At 35.7% G+C, this 20,940-nt stretch overlaps 1 protein-coding gene across 1 annotated transcript in view; it reads right to left on the bottom strand.

The window, feature by feature from the left end:
- Positions 1-20,940, bottom strand: part of Tnpo (transportin 1) — a 32,672-nt gene that overhangs the window by 11,341 nt on the left and 391 nt on the right. Inside the window, exons 2-19 of the mRNA XM_019051800.2 lie at positions 20,575-20,650; positions 19,307-19,563; positions 17,851-17,984; positions 16,823-16,904; positions 16,277-16,399; positions 15,115-15,294; positions 13,885-14,086; positions 13,238-13,390; positions 12,322-12,494; positions 11,371-11,520; positions 10,668-10,829; positions 10,376-10,483; positions 9,541-9,787; positions 8,762-8,860; positions 7,858-7,953; positions 4,790-4,865; positions 1,239-1,413; positions 333-452 (exon numbers count right to left, since the gene is read on the bottom strand). Coding sequence (XP_018907345.1) covers positions 345-452; positions 1,239-1,413; positions 4,790-4,865; positions 7,858-7,953; positions 8,762-8,860; positions 9,541-9,787; positions 10,376-10,483; positions 10,668-10,829; positions 11,371-11,520; positions 12,322-12,494; positions 13,238-13,390; positions 13,885-14,086; positions 15,115-15,294; positions 16,277-16,399; positions 16,823-16,904; positions 17,851-17,984; positions 19,307-19,563; positions 20,575-20,650 — 2,601 coding nt within the window. The 3' untranslated portion in view covers positions 333-344. The remainder of the gene's footprint in view (positions 1-332; positions 453-1,238; positions 1,414-4,789; positions 4,866-7,857; positions 7,954-8,761; positions 8,861-9,540; positions 9,788-10,375; positions 10,484-10,667; positions 10,830-11,370; positions 11,521-12,321; positions 12,495-13,237; positions 13,391-13,884; positions 14,087-15,114; positions 15,295-16,276; positions 16,400-16,822; positions 16,905-17,850; positions 17,985-19,306; positions 19,564-20,574; positions 20,651-20,940) is intronic.

Raw genomic sequence — 20,940 nt, 5'->3', positions numbered from 1 at the left:
TTCTTTTTACTTGAGTAGCCTAATGATGATGCTGGTTGCGCTCAATTGAGGTGATCCAGGGGGGGGGGAGGGGCAGCGGCAGCTACAGCGCTCCACTCCAAGGTTACAAAGTCTACTTCACATATTTCTTTACACAGAAATGACAGAGAAATAGCTGTCCAAAATTTTCCTGATTGTTCAAATTGATCCGTGAAAATATCTGGGATATTTTCAGTAAAAAAAAGTGTGTTAGTTTACCAGTAGAAATAAACATTTAGAGCAGAGGTTTGGTGACGTTGAAATGAAATTACGTTTTTTCGTCATAGAAACAATGAATTGCGCAAGAGACTTACCAGAGGAATTTCTCATAGGCCGTAACCGACAGAGAGCCGCTCAGATAACTGGGCTGGGAACTGGTCAGAGAAGCGTTTCCAGTTTTCTTCTCCGACTTGGTTCTTGAATCCATGCAAAATCTACAAGAACCAAAATGAAGAGCAAGTTAAACACAGACAAAAAACACAAAAAAGGGTTCCTTTTTGTCACTATTTATTTTGGGCAATAATCTAGTATCCTGTACACCTCAAAATATTCCAATAACTCATCATATATCGCTGAAAAAAGGATAAATTTGGTTTACTCTTACAAGAAAATGTTGAGTAAAACCTATGTATGAGCTTTTAGTGACTTTAAAAATAACTGTCTGAATCATAAGAAAAAGAAACTCTGCGAGATCTCTGATAGGAAAAGACAAAATTGTTATACTACACACAAAAAATTATAATGAGGAAAGTGCCAAGTTGGTTGCACTGGAAGACATACAGACTACAAATAAACGCTAAAATGATCATGTAATTTAACATTTCAAAATAAATGGTAGTTAGCATTGATTGCTCAATTTGGTTCTTCCTATACCACTGGGTCATTCCACACCTATCACATAAAATCAAAACAATGGACCAAAATAGATCCGTCATTCAGTCCAAAGGAACAGATCGTTCAGTTGGTCAAAGAGATAATTCAAACGGTTAGAAGAGAGAGACGTTTTGAATGGCTTTTCAAGAGACAATGTGATTGGTTGATTAAGAGACAATCCAAACAGTTCACTGAGGAACAATATATTTAGTTGGTTCAGAGGGAATTCGAAACTCCAGATCCTAGACCTCGATAAAAAATGCAACCTACAAAATTAATGAAAAGCTAATTTGATGAGATAAAGGACTGGGTGAGACAGAAAAAGCAATTGTATATTAGAGTGAGACCTTAGAGAACATTTCTTTTAGATCCTCCTTCGGGCTGACCCACGAGGCAACAGCATCGCAGAAAAAGATAAAATCTTGAACGACACCGGCAGGATTGACCGTTATCATCTGACACATTCCTCGGAAAGCACTATCTTTTTCTTCATTGTCTCGGATATTCCTCAATGACAAACACCTGCATAAAGAGGAAACAATTAACATTAAAACATCACGAAGGGAGAAAGCAGATTATCTAATTAGTAACTTCAAGCAGGAAAACCAGTATTGCCGATTGTGATTCTTTGATTTAAATGTAAATCGAACAGCGAATAAAAAAACCAAGATAAGCCCGAGAAAAATGCAGATATTGGAGATGCTAATTTTTACTACATGCTGCTTTACAAAACTGTCTAGGTAGGGCAAACTAAGTTACAGATTAAGAAGCACAGAAGTAAAAACCTATCGCAATTTTTGCAAAGTTTAAACGGAGGTGAAAGTAAAGTTTATTTTTACATTGATTGAGACTTTCAGTTTAAACCTATCAAGATACAAGCTATGTACATCCTGCATCTAATTTTTAGTTCAATTGTGCAGTTTGTGATTGTTTCCGTCTACAATACTTGAAGTTAAATCCTATCGGAAAGATGCGATTTCATCGACTGTGCATAAAAAACGTAATCTTGACGATTGGACTTATTCTTGACATGATCTTAAAATCATGCATTCAGAGTTGACTTGTGAAAGGAATTCTGAGACAAGGAATTAAAACAGGCATGACTGAAAAAGATTTGAATGAAATTGAAATTGCACGGCATGGCATGCAATTGCTATTGAATAGCTAGGTTGGAAATTAAATGCCCTGATACGCATTTTATCGTGGAATTTTGCTTCAGATGCGAGGGACACAATCAAAATTATAGAATCTAACCCATTTTGGAGCAGTTAGTGTTATCCGATTTTGTCATTTCTGACTGTTTTCTTGTAAAGAAAAAAAAGGAAGAAAGAAAAAAAAACCGATGTCTACTTGAGTAAAATAGGATACTAACATAATTTTGGTGTCTTCAACAATAAAATAATTTTCTTTGTGAGCCAAAGTCTATAATTTAAGAAAACTGTGCATCAGAGGGAGAACAAGGTTATTGTAAACCCAAATTTTAGTCCTTTTCACAATACGTTGGTTTTTAGCCAATTTGGCCCAAATTAATTTGCCTCCTTTTTGCCAGCAAGAGGTTGGAATTTATTACTGCATTTTATATGAGTTGATTTGTAAAATTTTTGATAAGTTCTGCGTATTTTGTGAGAAAACATGCATATTTGGAGAAAACATTTTTTACGATAATTTAATTCTCATCCTTGTTGATTGAAATAACCGTGCTAAAATGCTTGATTTAGTGCTGGCAGAAATCAAGCCCAGAAGAACAAGAGTATACACTTGCTAAAAAAGAGAACGTCACCTGTCTAACTAATTTGCTAATTTTTAATCCAGTCAAAATAGGGAAAAAGCTACGAACTATAACTAGGTATTCTTGTCAAATTATTTCCACAAAACCAATTTGGGCCACTCAAATGAATTCTGGATTTTGCAGAAAGTCCACTTTAGCTTCAAATTTTTAACAAAACTGAGCCGCCAACTTAATAAGTTTAGATTCATGGCCATTTGTATTGGCAAAGTTGGCCGACATGCGTTGAATGCAACATGGGAACTAAGCTTCAAGGTGCCCATGCTAGGTGACTTAAATTGGGCGCACACTCAAAAAGCAGAGAGATCTTCAACACAGGAAATTTGTACAATTTGTTCGTATTCATCATAGGAGGGTTCCTCAGGAGGCATACATTTTTTTACTTAGAAGGTTATTCAATTAAACAGCTCTACATTATCTGACAGAGCGGTGAGACACCACGGAACTGGTTCTTTGCCTTTACATAATAAAACTAAGAGTATTGATTCGTAACTATGCAGTGGCAAGCGACTAAGTACTTGAGCTTGAGACATTAGCCGTAAAAGATTCCAGTTGACAAGAGGGGAGACTAACATAGCATTCTTCTTCCCGAAAAGAAAATTACTTGATATTTGACGCTGAGGTGTTCCTGACGCATTTTTCATTCTCTCTATGGTAATTCACGAGTGAAAATTGTCTTTTAGCCACAAATTGCAGCATGATTGAATAACAATCTATAATTTGATATTTGCAAGACTGAACAGCATTATGAATGCATGCTCATTAGAGCCAAGAATAATACACTGAGATGGAATACACACGCTTCTGAAATACACTGTTTTCAGAACAAAGTATAGGGAGCTCAATTTCTTGCAAAAACGGCCAACGGCTCTATTCCATTCCTCTCTCTGCAAATTTCCAGCAGCTTATTTTCATGTTATGTTTGCTATGCGAGATAAAAATCCCAAAAAATTTGCTTCTTGGTGAACACATAAAATTTTCCAGGATTATTCATTAACCTTTACAGATGAAAGAATAAACTTAAAGAAAATAATGCAGGAAAAGAAATGGAGAGAATCAATTAATGCCTTTCCATGGGAGACTAATCGATATATAAGGGTTTCTAAAAATATTCATGTATGTACCTCTCCTTTGCGTTGTTTCAGTAAAAAATGAGATATTTTATCGCGATCTCCTTCAGCAAATATAATACAAAAATGTGTAAGTTGCACGCAATTTTCATAGAGAGGAATGGACTTGTGTCATTTTTATAAGAGATTGAGCTCACTACACTTTCCTCTGAAGCATCTTAATGAATATTTTTAATGTATTTTTCTTGGCTCCAGTGAGCATGCGTTCATTCGAAATATTTCAATTGCATTCAAGAAAAGAGCGAAGATAAAAAAACTATTGGCTAAGAACCTTATGGTTATATCTGCCAGAAATGTCAACAATTTTATCATGAAGAACCTTACACATGGAGTTTTTCCACATCTGTGCAAGAGCTATCTAATGAAGTAGTGCAAAAATTTCAGAGCAAATATGGAGGCAATTGAAAGTGTTTCTTGTACTGGCATGACTAACCGACAAAACACATTATTTCGTAATGCACGATTTATGCTACGCGATTTTCAGTTAGGCTTCTACTGCCTCTTGAAGCAGAAACTGAAAATGATCACTGATCAGTGCTACTTGAACACTCAGCTCTTACTATGAAGTTGACTTTGGACATTTTTAACATTCAACATATTTTACATGAATTTTTGATGAGAAAACATGTCTCAATATTTTTCAAATTTCACCATGTCTCTTGGTCCATTAGTCATGAGAATAAAAAAACAAAAAGTCAAAAACATTTAGAATCAAGTTGAGGGATTCAAAATCCATCCCAATATTTAATACAAATGCCTCCATATTATTAGAACCACTTGTCTTCGAAAGGGGTTTCCAGTCTTAAAAGAGCCTAGCAATAAAGTGAGGAAAAGCGTCATTTCAAGGCTCTCTAAAAACGGTCAAGTTCCCTTTCTGAGACAATGGGTTCATTCAAAACAAGATAAGAGTGTCACAATAATAGAGCATAAATGATTTACGATTGAAAAGAATAAGAAATGATAAAAAAGGGGTAGTACAGACCACTGGCGGACAAACTGTGGCAAAAGAGGTGCAACATCATGGGGGCACACATACCCTAGTCGACCAATCGTAATTGCTACACAACAAAAACAAAACAACAAAAAACAAAAGTTAAAAACAAAATAAAACAAACGATAATGAAAGAAACCGTTAATGAACTTAAATTATAAATTAAATCAATAAAACATACGATGATAAAGTACCTTAAAAGATTGTGATTATACAGCGTAATGAGAATACACAACAATAACAAAAGTATAAGTAGCAAGAATAATTGTGGAGTGTGTAATGATGGATGTAAAAATAGAATAAATCGGGGGCATAATCTAAAGTATTGCTGTCAACTATAAAAATCGGTCTCAAAAAACCACAGGATTAATTCATGAATACTGGAACCAAATTCTAGCCCATAATGCCGTCTCTCACACAGAGGAATGTATCTCGATTTTGCTGTCTCAGTATTTCTGACTGATATGTTATTGTTAATAAAATAATTTTTACAAGAATTTGACTTTAAATTCCAGTAATTTTTCAGGGAGTCTACAGAAATCCAAAAACAAAATTATGGCACTTTCATACAACTTTATACGACCATTTTGCGCAAAAAAAATATGACTGCGAGGCTAGTAGAAAAGTTTTCAATCCCCAATAAAAAACAGCTTGCAAGGAATCGGAGTAACAAGATCTCTCATACTTGTGCAATTTGGCAGCGTGGTGGGCATTGTGACCCAAAAGTTGGGTGATACAAATACAGAAGTAGCACAGACGAGATACGTTCTCTGTTCAGAAAACGACAATAATAAGTGGATTTTTGAGACGCATCAATACTTTTTGAAGCCAAAATGTTTAACATCCCAACTTTGCCCATTTATGAATTTGAATTTTTAAACAATCAAAGTTTATTGACTCCATTGACAAAAAGAGCTGACTGCAAATTGTCTTAACCAGTAGCTAGGCGTGCTTTACAATATATTGATTGATCTGCCATTCAAACCTATGGAAAAGGATCAATGAACAAGGTGTTTGCAACGAACACCTTAATATTAAATTCTTTACCATAGCTTCAAATGGGGAAATATCGAAAATCGGTCATTCACGCCTTGCCACTGGTCTTAACCTTTTGAAATTTAGCTTTTGAAAACTTGGAATCATTTGATCAAATTAGGGGAACATTTATTTCTTACTAAATTGATTTAGTGATGGAATCAGCAAAATACGTCCATTTCATCAGGTTAAACCGCTCAAGTATTTTAGATAATCGTTCAGAATTTGAAACGGAGGCTAGTCTAGCCAGGAAAATCTAATGACGATCAAGGGGGGAAAAGAAATATGAAAACTGCGAATGAATAAAATAACAACTGAAATGTTTGCGGTTAGTTAATGTAAATAAATTTAAATGAAAAGAAAGATAAAAGTTTCTCGCTAACATTCAGCAGCTACATACAAAACCAGACTGAATAAGTGAAACAGCAGGACAAACAGATGCTTCAAAACAAGAACACCAGATAAGTGTATGTTAAAATTTTTCGTTTATGTTTTAACTTTTTTGATTCAACAATGGGCCTGTTGCATGCAAGAGATACAGCCGTGCGAATGGACTTTTTAGAGGTTAAATGACACGAAAATTATGATGGTCACATTAAAAAAGTCTGAAATACACTCCTTACTGCGCAATTTATGTTGTTAGAAACACGCTTTTTCAAATTTCCCGCGTCTGGGGGCAGTTTTCTAATCACCGGAAACGAGCAAACAGCGGGCTCGGTGATTTCTGGAAGATGCCGAGTCGTTGTTGTTGTTGTTCTTTTTTCATTCAGTTTGTTTACAAACCCAACGTGATCTCTCATAGTGGTCCACATACGCTTTACGCAGTAACAAAATTAATCAACTTTTAAATATCCAACGCAATCCCTCTACATTTCATTTCACGATATCACGATCTCCGATTTTCAGGTTATGTTGTCAGTTTTAGTTGACCGGAAATAGCCGCGAGTTGCCGTTACTTGTTTCCGTTAGAAAACTGCCCCTAGACGCGGGAAATTTGAAAAAGCGCGTTCCTAACAACACAAATTGCGCAGTAAGGAGTGTATTTCAGACTTTTTTAATGTGACCATCGTAATTTTCGTGTCATTTAACCTTTAAAAAGCCAATTCGTACGGCTGTATCTCTTGCATGCAACAGGCCCATTTACACTTCCTTGATTAATAAAGAATTCGAGGAGAGTGGATGGTGATAGACGTTTCGAGTAGTTGAGGCTGATATGATAAATTTTTAGACTTTACTTTTTTGTGTAGGATAGATCTGTTGTTCAAAAGGAAAACAACAATCTGAATAAACTCTCATTCAGTAAAATTGCATAGAAATCCTGTTGAGCATATCAAAAAAAGTGTAAAATCAACTCCTTATCGCACACTTTGGGAAGTTCGCAACAAATATTTGCAAAATTTCTCACGCCTGCTGGCATTTTTTTCTTGATTTCTGGCAAAACATTTTGCCCAGAGGCAAATACATAAAAATCTAAACCGAATTTCCAAAAATATTTTGCTAACTATCTTTGAAATTTGTTATGCTCCATTTAAATCATTTCAAAGCATCATTTATTGCTGTTTTCTCTAAATATTTGCACATTTTTTGTTTTGAATGATGGACATTTTACGAGAGGAAGACTGGTAACACAAAAAAATTGAAAATTGTGCTTTAGAAGAGTGGATTTTAAACTTTTTTATGTACTCGCTATCAATTTTACTTTAAAGGTATTAGTCAATCAACAGTATGTTTCTTGTACAAAAAGCTCATTATTCTCAGATGAACTCCTTATTTCTCATGAGAAATTTAGTTTCATACTAAATTTATCAAAGAATAGCAGCATCATCTTCAATCTCTCTCACTCTAGACAATTCATTAGTCCAATCGGCTTAGTTCTCCGAAACACAACCGTACTTCGGCAGAGGGTTACTGAATTAGTTGTCCTGATATTCGACTATAGAGAGTTTTCCTCACTCCAAGAAAACTGATTGAATGTTTTGAAAGGGAATTTGAATTGACGCTGCAAGATGATGGAAGTTATTTACCTGTATTTTCAAGTAATGTTTTGGGAGTGTTTTGTTTATTAATGATATTGATTAACTGCTGCAGCACCATTGGAATATACGATCTCATATCTTCACCTGAGGAAAAAATAGACAACATTAATATATTTTTCAACGTCATATAATTCAAGGAGACTTAGAAAGTGACTGTAAGAAAATTTGACCAAACCATACTCTGCTGCAAATATAACTTGGCTTTGCGTTATTATCCCTGAAGAGCATTCCAGAGTTGAGAGGAAATTCATAAAAGTTTTGGAATTTTATCATTTTCTGAATAAAAATGCAAGTGATTCCTCCACCTAGACAGTGAAGGACAGTTGGGTTAGATTGATTTTTTTCACTTTGAGTACCTATTACTCAGACTCTATCAAACAGGGGCAGCTTTAAAAGAGACCACATGAGTCGCAGCCTGTGACAGCAGATTTCAAAAGTGATAGACCTCTTTTTATCTTTTCAAGTCTTCAAAGGTCATCTATTATAAAATTTAGGGCCGCAAACTGTTGTTAACCTAAGGCGATGAAATCGTGAATTAGGCCCTAATTATAAAAAATACCACCCGACAAGCAACTGACCTTATTTGATTTGACACACTTCTGAGACGGAATTGACTGATGAAAAGAGATGGGCCAAAAATAGTATTTACCAGAAACTAAATCCATGATTGACATGACAGCCAGTTGAAACAAACCAATGCTTGCCCCTACATCAATAATCAACACTTCCACTTCTAAGCACTTCAGCATTAAGCGTTTGCCCAAAAAAATTATATGTGCTGGAATCTGCCGATTTGACTTCAAATTTGAGGAGGGAGAATGAAAAGAAAACTTTATTTTTAGGATGTCTACGCTGGGATTAGATTGTGAGTGAATGAAGGAAAGGATCTTACCTAGTTTAACAGAAATTTCTCCTATCGCCCACGTGGCATTGTTACAAACCGATATTAGATCTGGATTTAGATTCTGGCCTAAAATTGGAATGAAGTCGGCTGAAAAAAGAAATGATATATGCGATGAGTACAAGACAAAAGTGAAAATAAAGAAGAAATCAGGTGGCTTTTATTTAATCAGAACCAACTGCAGAAATGGATTTATGAAAGCACCTGACTGGATAGAGAAATTAATGGCAGACACAAAGTTCCTGAAATAAGCAACAATAAACTGGTGCGTCTAAGATAAAACATTCAAAGAGCTAAATTGATTGCAGATAATCAAATTACTGAGGTCACGATTTCACTCTAAAATTGAGGATTTCTAGAGATGAGCATTTTCATTAATCTAAGAAAATCAGGCTATTTGCATAGCGATGGCTGAGGATGAACACCGCCTATCTGCAAACTGACAATTATGCAGAACATAGGAGAAACTTCGCTATTTTTTAAATTTTGAAGTTGGATTTGCAATTTTTTACATTACATTACATTGCAATACATTAGAGCGTCATTGCAGCGTTCCCATGCCTAATTGGAAAAAACTAAAAACATCAGCTTGCGTATTTCATACTGTAGGACACGGCGAATTCTCTAACTCATTTTCACCAAAATTGTCCCTTAATCCCCAATAAGTGCCATTTATTACGTAAAATAATTGAAAGAAAAAAAATTCAATGACATAGACACGGTGAGTTTTCATGTAATGTTTTTATTTTAAGTGCTAAGTGATGACGTACCAACACAAGGGTGAACATGTTGAAAACACGCTTTGGTTAAGTCCCCGAGCAGGGCGAAAGAGCTCTGTCGCACTTCCGGCATTGGATCTTGCATACATTGATAAAGCAGCTGCATGATATTAGAATTCACGACTAATTTTTCCACGTGTCCGTCCAGTCCTTCTGCTAGTCCGGATAAAAGATCTAGTGCGACTATCATAAAATCTTTGTCAGGAGCTTCGAACTGTTCCGGATTCTGAGAATTTGCCTGCAAAAAGAAAGGGAGTATTGAGGTAAACAGATCACCAAAATTTTAATTGAATTCTCCTGATCAAAACAGAGCTACAACGAATGGATGATTGAAATCTGGGTAAGAAAAACAAGTGACATAGTTAGAGAAAAGTCATTGAAATATAAACCTATTTCAAAGTGAATCTACAGATAAGGTTCCATATCCATCGGGCACAAGAAAGGAGACGTTGGTGCCAAAATACCACTTCTCAGAGGAATATTTGCCTAAAATTGTGATGTACAAATTACTCAAGTTTGTTGAACTAAACCGAAGTTATGATAGTGTGAAGTTTGCGAATAAAACCTTTCTTTCTAGAGACGACTAATTAAAATTTGGATTTCACATGCTCAGGGTTTAAAAATTTTGGATTAAAATGCAACTTTAAGCTTATGGCTGACTACAGACAAGGCTCCGATGAGAGAGTGCACTATTGAACTTTCGCTTTTATAAAGGGGGAGAAACACGTAGTAGTGCCACGGAAAATATTTACCCGAGACACCGTATTGGGCTGTTGAAATAAGCCACAAGAGAGAAATAAAAAAGATGGTTCCTCTGAAAACTTACTATGTGTTGGTTTAGAGTTTGCTCTATCAGACTGACGCAGCGTTTGTAGACTGGTTCACAGTAAGGCAAGAAACCAACTTGTAACGCTGTTGCGACACTCGATAAACACTGAAAAGGAGAAACAGACAATTGTTAAATGGCTTTCAAAAATTAATCAAGTAGAATGCTAGATGGATGTTGGAAGACAGCTCTTAATGGTTCCATGAGCAAAGTTGACTAGTTCTAGCTCAATTTGTTCAGGGGAAAGAAAAAAAGAAATAAGAAAAAAAATCAAAACTTCCGATTTTTTTACCTCAAGCAAAGGAAAAAGATCCTTGTCTTCATCTTGTAGAACATTCCATTTCTCGATCAAAGGTGGCATTAACAGATTGATGTAGTCAGGTTTGTTGAGGTGGTGACCTACTGAGTCTGCTAGGGTGCCGATGGCATCATACAGAATAAGCAAGTTTTTATGCTGAAACAAACACCAAAATATTAGAAGTCTGGAGCATACAAATTTTTATCAAAAATGACACTGAGAACAGGACCTCGAAAAGAAAAAAGTTGGATAAGAGAGACTCTGAAAACTTCATTTATTTTCAATTTTTAATAATTTTCTTGGTGCATTTTGATTAAAAATCAATAAAAATCTACACACTATATTATGGCTCTGTTGGACGTTAATTGGTTTTGATTTGGATGCCGAGCGATTAACCCATCAAGATACAAATTTTAGATACTTTTCTCCGACTAAAATTCTACTTTCAAAGCCATGAATTAAAACCGAATCCATTAAAAGTCAGAGCTCTTCTGAATTTGATCACTGGTTTCGTTGATTAATATGTAAGTAAATCAAATTGTAAAGACATAGTAAAGTTAAACTTGACTTAAAGATGTATATATCTGAGAAAAAAAAGAAGAAAAATAGATCATCCTTCTCTTTATAATCATTTTTTCTTCTTGCTTTTCCATTATAAGGAGACTACATTGATAGTATATAAAATAAAGTTACTCACCTGGTATTTACTAAATGCAAAAACTAAGGTTTCCAGAATGTACCCTAAATATGGAACTAAATCTGTACAAGCTTCTTCTTCTAGTGTTGCAAAAGCGGAGCACGCAGCTTCCTGCACCCTTTTGTTAGGATCTAGAACCCGTTTCAAAAGCTGCAAAAATAAAAAACAGAGCTTCCAGTTAAAACATGATCATTCAATTTGAATTTAGATATTTGGCTGAATATACTAATCATGGATGGAATTTTTCTGCGATTTCATGCGAACGTTTGCTGGCTTTCCCATTTTTTCAAGCAACTCCGGTCCACAGATTGGAAAGTTACTATGGCCCTGGACATATAAATAAAATGGATAGATAGAAACTTATTCTTAGAAAGTTGGTACTCACTTTTTATGAAAATCCACACTCAAATGAGCAATTTAAGTGCTATATAAATAAATAATTTGAGCCCTTGATTATCATAGCTTCATAAAATTGTGAACAATATGTGAAAAAAGCACATGCCACATACCTACAAAATAAAAAACAAACATACAGGAAGACCGATGCCGTTCATTAAAACATTTTTACTGTTTGTTTTTCAATTTTTGATGAGTGACTTGCGATTTTTTTGCAAATTGTTTTCGACTTTATGAGCTGATGAGCGAAGGTTTAAAATAGCTTTAGTAGCCTAAATTTCTCCAAATTTTCAAGTTCGGACTAACAAAAAAGAGCGCCAGCACCAATTATACAATCCTTCAACAAAATTATTGAGAACCCACTTATAAAAGATAATGTTCACCGTCATTAACTCACATTCCCAGATTTCTGACCTACCTTGTCAAAAATCGTTCCCCCGAGAATTGGCCTCTGTGCAAAAAGATCCTTCTTTTCCGCATACAATCACAGTTGAAGAAAAATTCAAGAACGCTACACTCACAAAATTTAATGGAGGAAACTTGCTTGGTACTCACCTCAGTCATTAAAGGTTTCAGGTAATTGTCATGCTGCTGGCTTACGACCCAGTGCGAGTATCTAGACAGAGTCCAACAGGTAATGGCTCTAACGAGGGCTTTCTTGTCGGACAAACAATTGATCAGGTACGGTATTAACTCGCTTAGGTGGGGGATCATTCCTTGCATACAACCTGAAAGACAGATATCGTCAGTTTACATTTGATTGGAGAGGAGAAGGTCGGACAAAAAAGTGACGGGTAGAAAGGTGCGCCAAAAAAACAGGGCGAATTGCTGAAATGATGAACTGGGGCTCATGACAGCTTTCCAAAATCAAAATCGAGGACGTTCTGTCGACTTTTGATGAAGTGTTATCTTAAAATCTTTAAAGCCGTGACAATATAGGTGGGGGGGGGGAGGGAGTGTGTGTGATGATTTTGATTGGCCTTGTAGGAATCACCTTAAATGGTGGATTGTGTGAAGTATTGCACAAAAATTTTGAGCAATTTTTTCCTGAATTTTGAGCTATTTATTTCCGGTTTTTGGGAAGGTTTTTTTTTGCCAGAAGATTCTGGATGACTTGGTGCTTGAAAGCGAAAGATTTCAATGGAAAACTATCATTCGGTTGTTAGTTTATCTACAACTCTGCCTAACTGCTCTGCCTCTGCAACTCATCTGTTTTGTGATGATGAAGCGCTTCATTCTGCAATAATTGTGAATAAAGTAGGATTTTTATCTCTTTCACACTTTTTTACACTATTTATTGACAGATAGTATTTGAAAATTCTATCCTGCTAAGTTTTGTTGAAATAAATCATGAAAATAATTCAGCGAAATTTCATTGAAACGGTAGGAATCTTACACAAACATTTCCTATAACTTTATCGAATCATTTTCATGTGAGGATAGGACTTTTTAGCTGGTTGAAAATGGTTACCTTCAGCAATAGCTCCTAGCGCAAGAATTCCTGATTCCTTGATTTCCCACTCTTGATGGAACAGTGTTTCTTTTAGGATGGGTAGTAATACAGGTAATAAGTCTTCACCAAACACAACAGCTAGTACATCTAGGGCTGCAGCACTGCATTTCCCTGAAAATTGACAAGAAAAAAAAAAAACAAGAATTTTAGAATTATCGAACTTTAAAAAGCTGATACTTGGAAGAATAGAAAATGAGATGAAATAAAACCATTTAATTAACATAACAGAAGTATTCTACTATATTTGTCTGCCTTTGTAATACATACCCCCCTCATGAGTGTCATTATTCCAGTTACATACAAATATTTAGTGACCTAGAAATGAAAAGCAAAGTTTAACAATTCCTACTATCGACTCCAAATGGCTAAAAAGTAAAATTAAGGACTGAACAGGGTATGATATAACTAGGTTTGGAAAATTTAGAAGACTACAGCTTCAAGAGACACACTTTTAATACCATTGTTATAGCAAAAAAGTCTTACTAAAACTCACAAATGATGCTCTTGGAGTCTGAGTGATTGACCTGGAGACCTACTGACAAAAAGTCGGAGTCATAACCAATTAAAACTTGTAAATCAATGCAAGAAAAAAAAGCACCACTCACTAAGATTCCAATCAGACAGCGAACTATCATCGTCTAAATTATCATCATCTTCGTCTTCATCCTCTTCGTTTCCACCGTTTTCCGACGGGTTCCCGAAACCATCGCCGGCGTTGTGTTTGACCATGTGACACCTTGATTTGTGGAATCGAGGTCTGATATCTTCTTCTTTGTCAGGCACCATTTCATCTTCTTCTACATCACCCTGCCAGCAGAAATACGTAAATGATTCATTCAAGTTTTTGAAGTTTAGTTTGAAAATATACAGGAGCCCTGCTAGAGAGGAATGCCTCATGAGCATTCAAACTCGACAAATTTCCTCTAATAAAATGAAATATTCTGGAAAACTCAGGAAAATTATCCTTGGACAATTCAAAAAAAAGAACTTGAAATTTCATTTAAAACATTGGCAGATGGTTAGGGATAGTATCCATAATTAATTAAAAAAATAAATAGGTGACAGAAGGCAAGTTGACAACACCCTAATGCGCTAACAACCTTCTTCTGAGCTATGGCAGTCTAATGAATTTGAGCCAACAACATTCTATCGGTGCATGGGAAGAGTGCAAAATATTAAGCGCAAATCTGAGCATAAGATGCATGACTTCAAACGTAGGTATAAATTTATTGAAAATAATTTGATTCTGATTTATTACTTGATAATGGCACAGAGAGTTTGTTACGTTCCTTATCACTGATTCGACTGAGTGATAACTGACAAATTATGCCTTCTCTTACTGCGAAGAAGGTGAGTTGTGAATAAGGAAAGGCATTTAGAACTATATTTCCCTTTTGAACTTGAAAAACTTTAATTTTCGACTCGCTGCGAACAAAAATTCATTTTGAAGAGATAATAAAATAGGGCACTAATTGTTACAAATATTTCAAGATAATCCACTGATTCCACATGGGTTAGGAAATTAAATTGGCTGCTCATGGTCCTGGTTTCCTGAGCCGAGAAATGAGTGATTTTGACGATTTTGGACGATTCATCCGTATGCCTCCTTCTCAAGGAGCTTTTTGGACCGTCAAATCAGATCCTTACGTCATTCTACAGGGGTTAGCTTGATTTTGGCCTGATCGAAAGACCTCCTGTTTTGACCCTGGAACATTATTCCTTATATTTCCTGTCGAATTTTCTCTATTTTTTACAGGAAAATAAGCTCCAAGGTAATCCACGGAAGAGGGCACTGATTTGTACAACATTAGCTGACAAGAACAAAATGGACTTACTTTCAGTAAAATGACATCAATTTCTGAGTATTTCATGCCCTTTACAAGGACAGGTATCAGTCTAGGTAAGTGTGGAGCGAGAGCTTCTTTGCAGATTAAATGCTCGGCAAAAGATAGCCAAAACTCGCAAGCTTCTAACGCAACACCTTCGTCCGGATCTTGAGTTCTTTGAAGCATGTACTGTAAAAGAGAAAAAATTCCAAAATTACCATCAGTGCTGAAGAAAGGATATAGCATGTTTCTTACTTCCTCATAAATTTTCGATGAATGCGCTTGCAAGCTCCTAAATCTTCCTGCATCACTAGGTCTGGTCGGAGCAAAATAAACAGTAAAAGCAGCTTGAATGATTTCTGTGCGTCAGCAGAACTGTAAGGAGCTTGACTATTTACAATTTGAGCTAGCTTGTGGTCAAACGTGTGAAAATTGCCTGCTTTCACGATCAGAGGAGTGACAGATACCAATGATTTGAGGAAATTTTCAAAAAGCTAGGATTATTTTTTCCCTTTCAAATTGAGAAAATTTGGAGAAAAAGAGGAATAGCAACAGAGATTAACCGAAATTGGAAAATTTCAGCAGAGATTAGGGGGGACTGGGAAATGAAACTTTCTGCCAATCTGCTAGTGGTATACGAAGAGGGTTGTTGAAGGGCCTCAAAAGTTGTTACTTTCGTATTTGTCAGGCACAATTTAGCACAGAATCTTCATAACTTCTACACTAAAACAACAGAGGATCCTTGATAATGACAGTAAGTCACTTGGATTGCATTTTGCAAAAAGGAACCACTAGCATTGCTATGTTGCTAAGATTGTGCAACTTCTTTTGTCTTGGAGGAAAAACTCGATTGTCCCTTAATAGTTTCAATTTTACTCGCTAAAAACTGTAAATTTAAGACAAAAATTACCATCTAAATTTCATAGTTTTTCCCAATTTCCGCAATTTTATTGCAAAGGATGAAGTTGCACAATCTTAGCATCATTGCAATGCTAGTGGTCCTTTTTTGCAAAATGCAATCCACTTTACCTCCCGGCCAGTTTTCTTTTCCAAAGTAGGTCCTGGGTTCGATAAAATGTTTCTTTATTAAAGCTTCAAGGACATTTCATCATCAAACAGAAATTTTATACTTGGGTGGGGGAAAAAAAATGAAATGACTACAAGTACTTACTTCGATGATGTTGTGCATGTGCGGTAGAAGTCGATCCATCCGAACTTCAAGCAGCATGACCAAAGCTCTACAGACATATTTCCGTACTTCTGCCTCATCATCAGATGCCAAACAAAATAAATTCTACAAAAAATAAAATAAAATAAATGCATAAATAAATAGAGCTCTGAAAATTTGTATCAAATAAGATTCATAAACATAATAAATAAGAGGTGAGATAAATTAGAAATTCACAAGTGTACAGCAACAGTGTAAAATAGCAGCCACTGTTACTATACCCAATATTGTAAATTGTGGTAATAGGTTGCAAAACTTCGGCTGTCACCAAAAATGTTTTTGAATTGTTTTCAGAAAGCACTTCAAAAAGAGGAGACACCATTTCACATAATTTCAATCAAATTAACCTGGGTGAAAGGTTTCCACAATTAATAATACAGCCTCATTTCCATCCTAATAATAACATAACCACAAATTTTCCGGCATTATACAAAGCGAAATTATGATCCTTTCCCTTTTTTCAGATTTGAAAATATTGTCAAAACTTACTTGAAGAAAAGCATCGATATGTAACATTAGTGCTTGGGAGCGACTGTTGATAAATTGATTTGTACACGCCACAGCATGAGACCTGGAATCATAAGATATAAAATACTGGTGTTAAGAGACTCAAGGTTCGCAGTAGTAATATTTTCGTAGGAAAGATAGAGATTTTTTATCTAATTCTTTTCAAGTTGATTTATTATCAAATAACAACTGACAGGAGGTTTTTATGTATTATGTTGAAGCTTTCCACATTTGAAAACGTTTTGCGCAGATTGCAATACTGACAACGCTAACAATTTTTTAGCAATTTACACTAATTTGTTTAACTGACTTGATTAACACATGAAAAATTGGGCGTAAAATCTTTGAGGACCCATTTTATGATAAAAAAGTATAAAAATTATTTTGCTGTAGGATGTTTTAGTGTGCACAAAAACCTAAAAGAGAGGTTAAGAATTTTAATTTCAATAGAATTACAAGCAATGTATGCCTTTCAATCGTACCCATTGAAAGTTTCTGTCAAGGACTCCTCTGAGAGGCACATCATGCCTGGATATGCACTAATATGAATTAATCAGAGGCCTAAAGGGACTGCAGGTACGCATTATTGCAACTATCAGCTGCCAGATTTATAAAACATTCATGGCATCGCGGAAACCACGTAAGTCAGGTCTTTCCAGTACAGTTCACACTTTTTACAATTTTTAAGCAAAAAAAGAACAGTTGCCCTTGCGTATGAGCCTAAAAAATAATCCTTAACCACAAATTGGCAAAATTCAGAATTATGAGAGCAGGATTCTTTTCGGAAAAAAACTCTGCCTTTATTTCTCTGAATTTGTGATTCTTTTGGTTGAGAATGATTTTTTAGGCTCATACGCAGGGACTATCATCCTTTTCTAGGCTAAAAGTCAAAATCTACTGAGATTTTTACTTGATTGATGTGATCTATCGCACATCAATTTGACCACTCCAAAATCCAAGACAAATTAACTTGGAACTGATAGTGATAGGAGAAGGAAAAAAATGCTTACCTAATTTTGGGGCTAGAATGTCTGAAAAACTGAAGGAACTTGGGAATAAGTACATTTAAAGGTCTGTTGAGCTCATCAGTATCTAAATCATCCGCAGAATCTTCACAAATTTTCTGCAGAGCTCCAAAAGCACCCTGAAAATATAAGAGAGCTACTTGTAAAAGCAATAAAAAAAATTTGCATACACACGTTGAAGACCCACATGACTAGAGGGCACTTAGTCCATGAAATTCTGTTCAGATCGAGTGACCGTTTCCTAGGTACTTTCAAAATTACTTAGTGGAACTTCTATCATTTCAAATTTTTCAGCAATTTTCTTCATTTTAGAAAGAATTCTTCGCAAGAAACATTCTTCATTTTAGAAAGAATACATTGTCAATTTCCTTGAATTAGAACACGCAAGAAGGATAGTCCAAAAACTCATAAGCATCAGCATCAAATGTTGATAGTGGCTTCAGCAGGCTCATAGGTTTTCGAACTTCTCTTTTTTGGCAAGTCAGAGCATTTAAGTGATTTTAAAATTGATCAGCCAAAAAAGGTTGGAGTCATAAAACTTGGTGAACATGCTAAACATTATCAACAATGGATACTGGAGTGTATGACGTTTTGAATTGCCTTCCATTTTGCTTGAATAATTGATTCATTTGCCACATTTCATTCAAAGAGTATCAGATCTATTCCAATCTACATCTGAGATGCTTGACTTTTCAGTAAACTTCTTATGTTACAGGTAAATTAAAATACATAAATTTGGGACAAATAGGTGGTAACTGATTTCTTGGAGGCTGTAAAGCTGCTTATAGGTGCCCAAAAAAATGTTGGTATTCTCAAATGTTTAGGAGGCCAATAATAATAAAACAAACTGTCTTAATTTACTCCATTTCAGTAAAGAAAGGTTCAGAGGATGAAATGTACAAATTGGCTGAGAATCGTTATTTTCTTAGTGCCTTCAGACTTCGTAAAAAATTATGGAGTACGCACTGACTTAAAATGGAATTTTTTCGACGGCTTCTCATGGGACTTTGCAAAAAGGACTTAATTTTTTCCCCATAAACGCTACGGATGTTCATAGATTTACCTAAGTAGAACAATCAAAACAAAAAAATGTTGGAAATATCCAAAAATACATTTTCTAGAGCCTGTTTAAGATTACTTTTCCTCTTACACCGTATGCACAGGATAGGGAATTCCCTATCCTGCGCATATAGAAAAAGAGGAAAAGTAATCTGAAACGGGCTCTACATCTCTGGCTGCGCTGCCTAGGTACTACAGATCAAGGCTTTGGAAATCTTGAGCCGACCATATTGACTGATGCTCACAAAGCAATTAAAAACTCAGATTTTCAAGGACTTTTTCTTGTGTTACTTTTACACTAAATTTGGTTTGACTTTGTACTAATAATGGTTAGCAATGTCATTGAGCACTTCTCAGAAGCAAGTGATTTGCAATCTCTTACCTCGCAAACATTGTAGTTCTGCGAATCTAGCATGTTACAAAGCGCAGGGAGGAGTTCCGGCCATGATCGCAGTTCTCCTTTTGATGCTATTGTTGTGATAAGAATACCAACGGTGGCCCGAATCAAAGGCGACGGATCACCTACAGCCGACAGACATTCTTGTTTGATGAAATCGGTGACAGTTGGCAAAAACGTATTGTAGTGTGCCTTGAGGTTGTTTTTCAAGATTAATCCACTCAGCGAGCGGGTTGGTTCATCTGGAAAGAAACAAAATGAGGAGAGAATTCAGAATTCATGCGTAACTAAAAATATTTCCAGTTAATAAACAAATGTGGATATCTTAGAAAATTATTTGACACAATAAGAAAAATTAGGTTTTAAAGACTTGAACAGTGCCTAGCCTTCGGTGGTTGTGGAGCTCCACAAGAAACAACATTGAAGAGAGTTCTTGATCTTCTCATTTCTTTAGCTGGTCTTCTCACTCTAAAAACCCCTTTTCATCCAAAAATTTGAAATACTGTGACTTGTAGGTAATCTTATATTCACCAATTACTGCAGTTATCGAAAAACTCCCAAGTTTCAAGGCAATTTTTGAGGAAACACAAATTTATCGCAATTGCTCGCTGGCCTTCCCATTTTTGCAACCTACCTACCTAACATGAGTGCATGATCAGGGAGTTTCTGCACCTCAGAAAGGTTTCCACTTGTCAAAAAGTGATAGAGGGTCTCTATTTGTCCGAAATAAATTGAGCGTCATCACTGAAGGATCCATCAGACAACATTACTTCATTCAGTGTAAGAATTAAGTGGGTAAATGGCAATTAGAGTCCACTTTGACAACAAATTACTCAACTGGATTCATAAATAGGCCCATTGCATCTAACAAGTTACTTCATTCTGGTCGAAAAGATGTGAATTTGTTCACCAATAACCTGATTACCTAGTAATAATTTCAGGAGTCTGCTCACCCATAATGGAGCAATAAATTACTTCTCTAGTTTTCCACCATTTCAGTACCAGAGAGAAAGATCAATGAGATTTTACTGTACTATCTTACTGCTGACAGCTTCGGTGCATCAGAAGTGAAGAAAAAATACGCCTGAAATTAACCTCAAACAAGTGTACTTACGAGCTTCTTAAAGTAGAGTAAGATATCTTAACCTTAATTTTAACAGAATGAGGAGGATGGTTATTCTCTGCAAAGCGATTGTAGCTCTTTACAACGTAGGACTAACATAAAGAGCTAACATAAAAAAGTGTCTACTTACCTTCAGATGTTAGGTTCGTTAGGACGAAAATCAAGTAGTTGTTGAAATCTGGATACCTATTCAGCTCTTCCAATTTCTGCGAAAAGAAGTAAGTTAAGGAAACTACGAGACTAAAGTACAATGAGTGCAAATAAAACAGGGGCACACATAACAGTATGTAAGTTGAGTGGACAGAAACGCGATTACGACCGGGGCCTCCAATTGATAAGATTGCGCAAGAGTCCAGTGACTCAGGAGAGTTTTGTCTAGGTTAATACCTAACAAAGCTGATAGAGAAAAAACAAAAAGCAGTGAATATGACATTGGTAAGGTATCTTACGCTGCTGACTATACTTAACCTACAGGAAGGAAGCATTCTGAGGAATC

The sequence above is a fragment of the Bemisia tabaci genome, chromosome 8 (genome assembly GCF_918797505.1).
Source record: "Bemisia tabaci chromosome 8, PGI_BMITA_v3".
NCBI lineage: Eukaryota > Metazoa > Arthropoda > Insecta > Hemiptera > Aleyrodidae > Bemisia > Bemisia tabaci.
The sequence above is the reverse complement of the archived record's forward strand: the minus strand, read 5'-3'. Positions and strand labels throughout refer to the sequence as shown.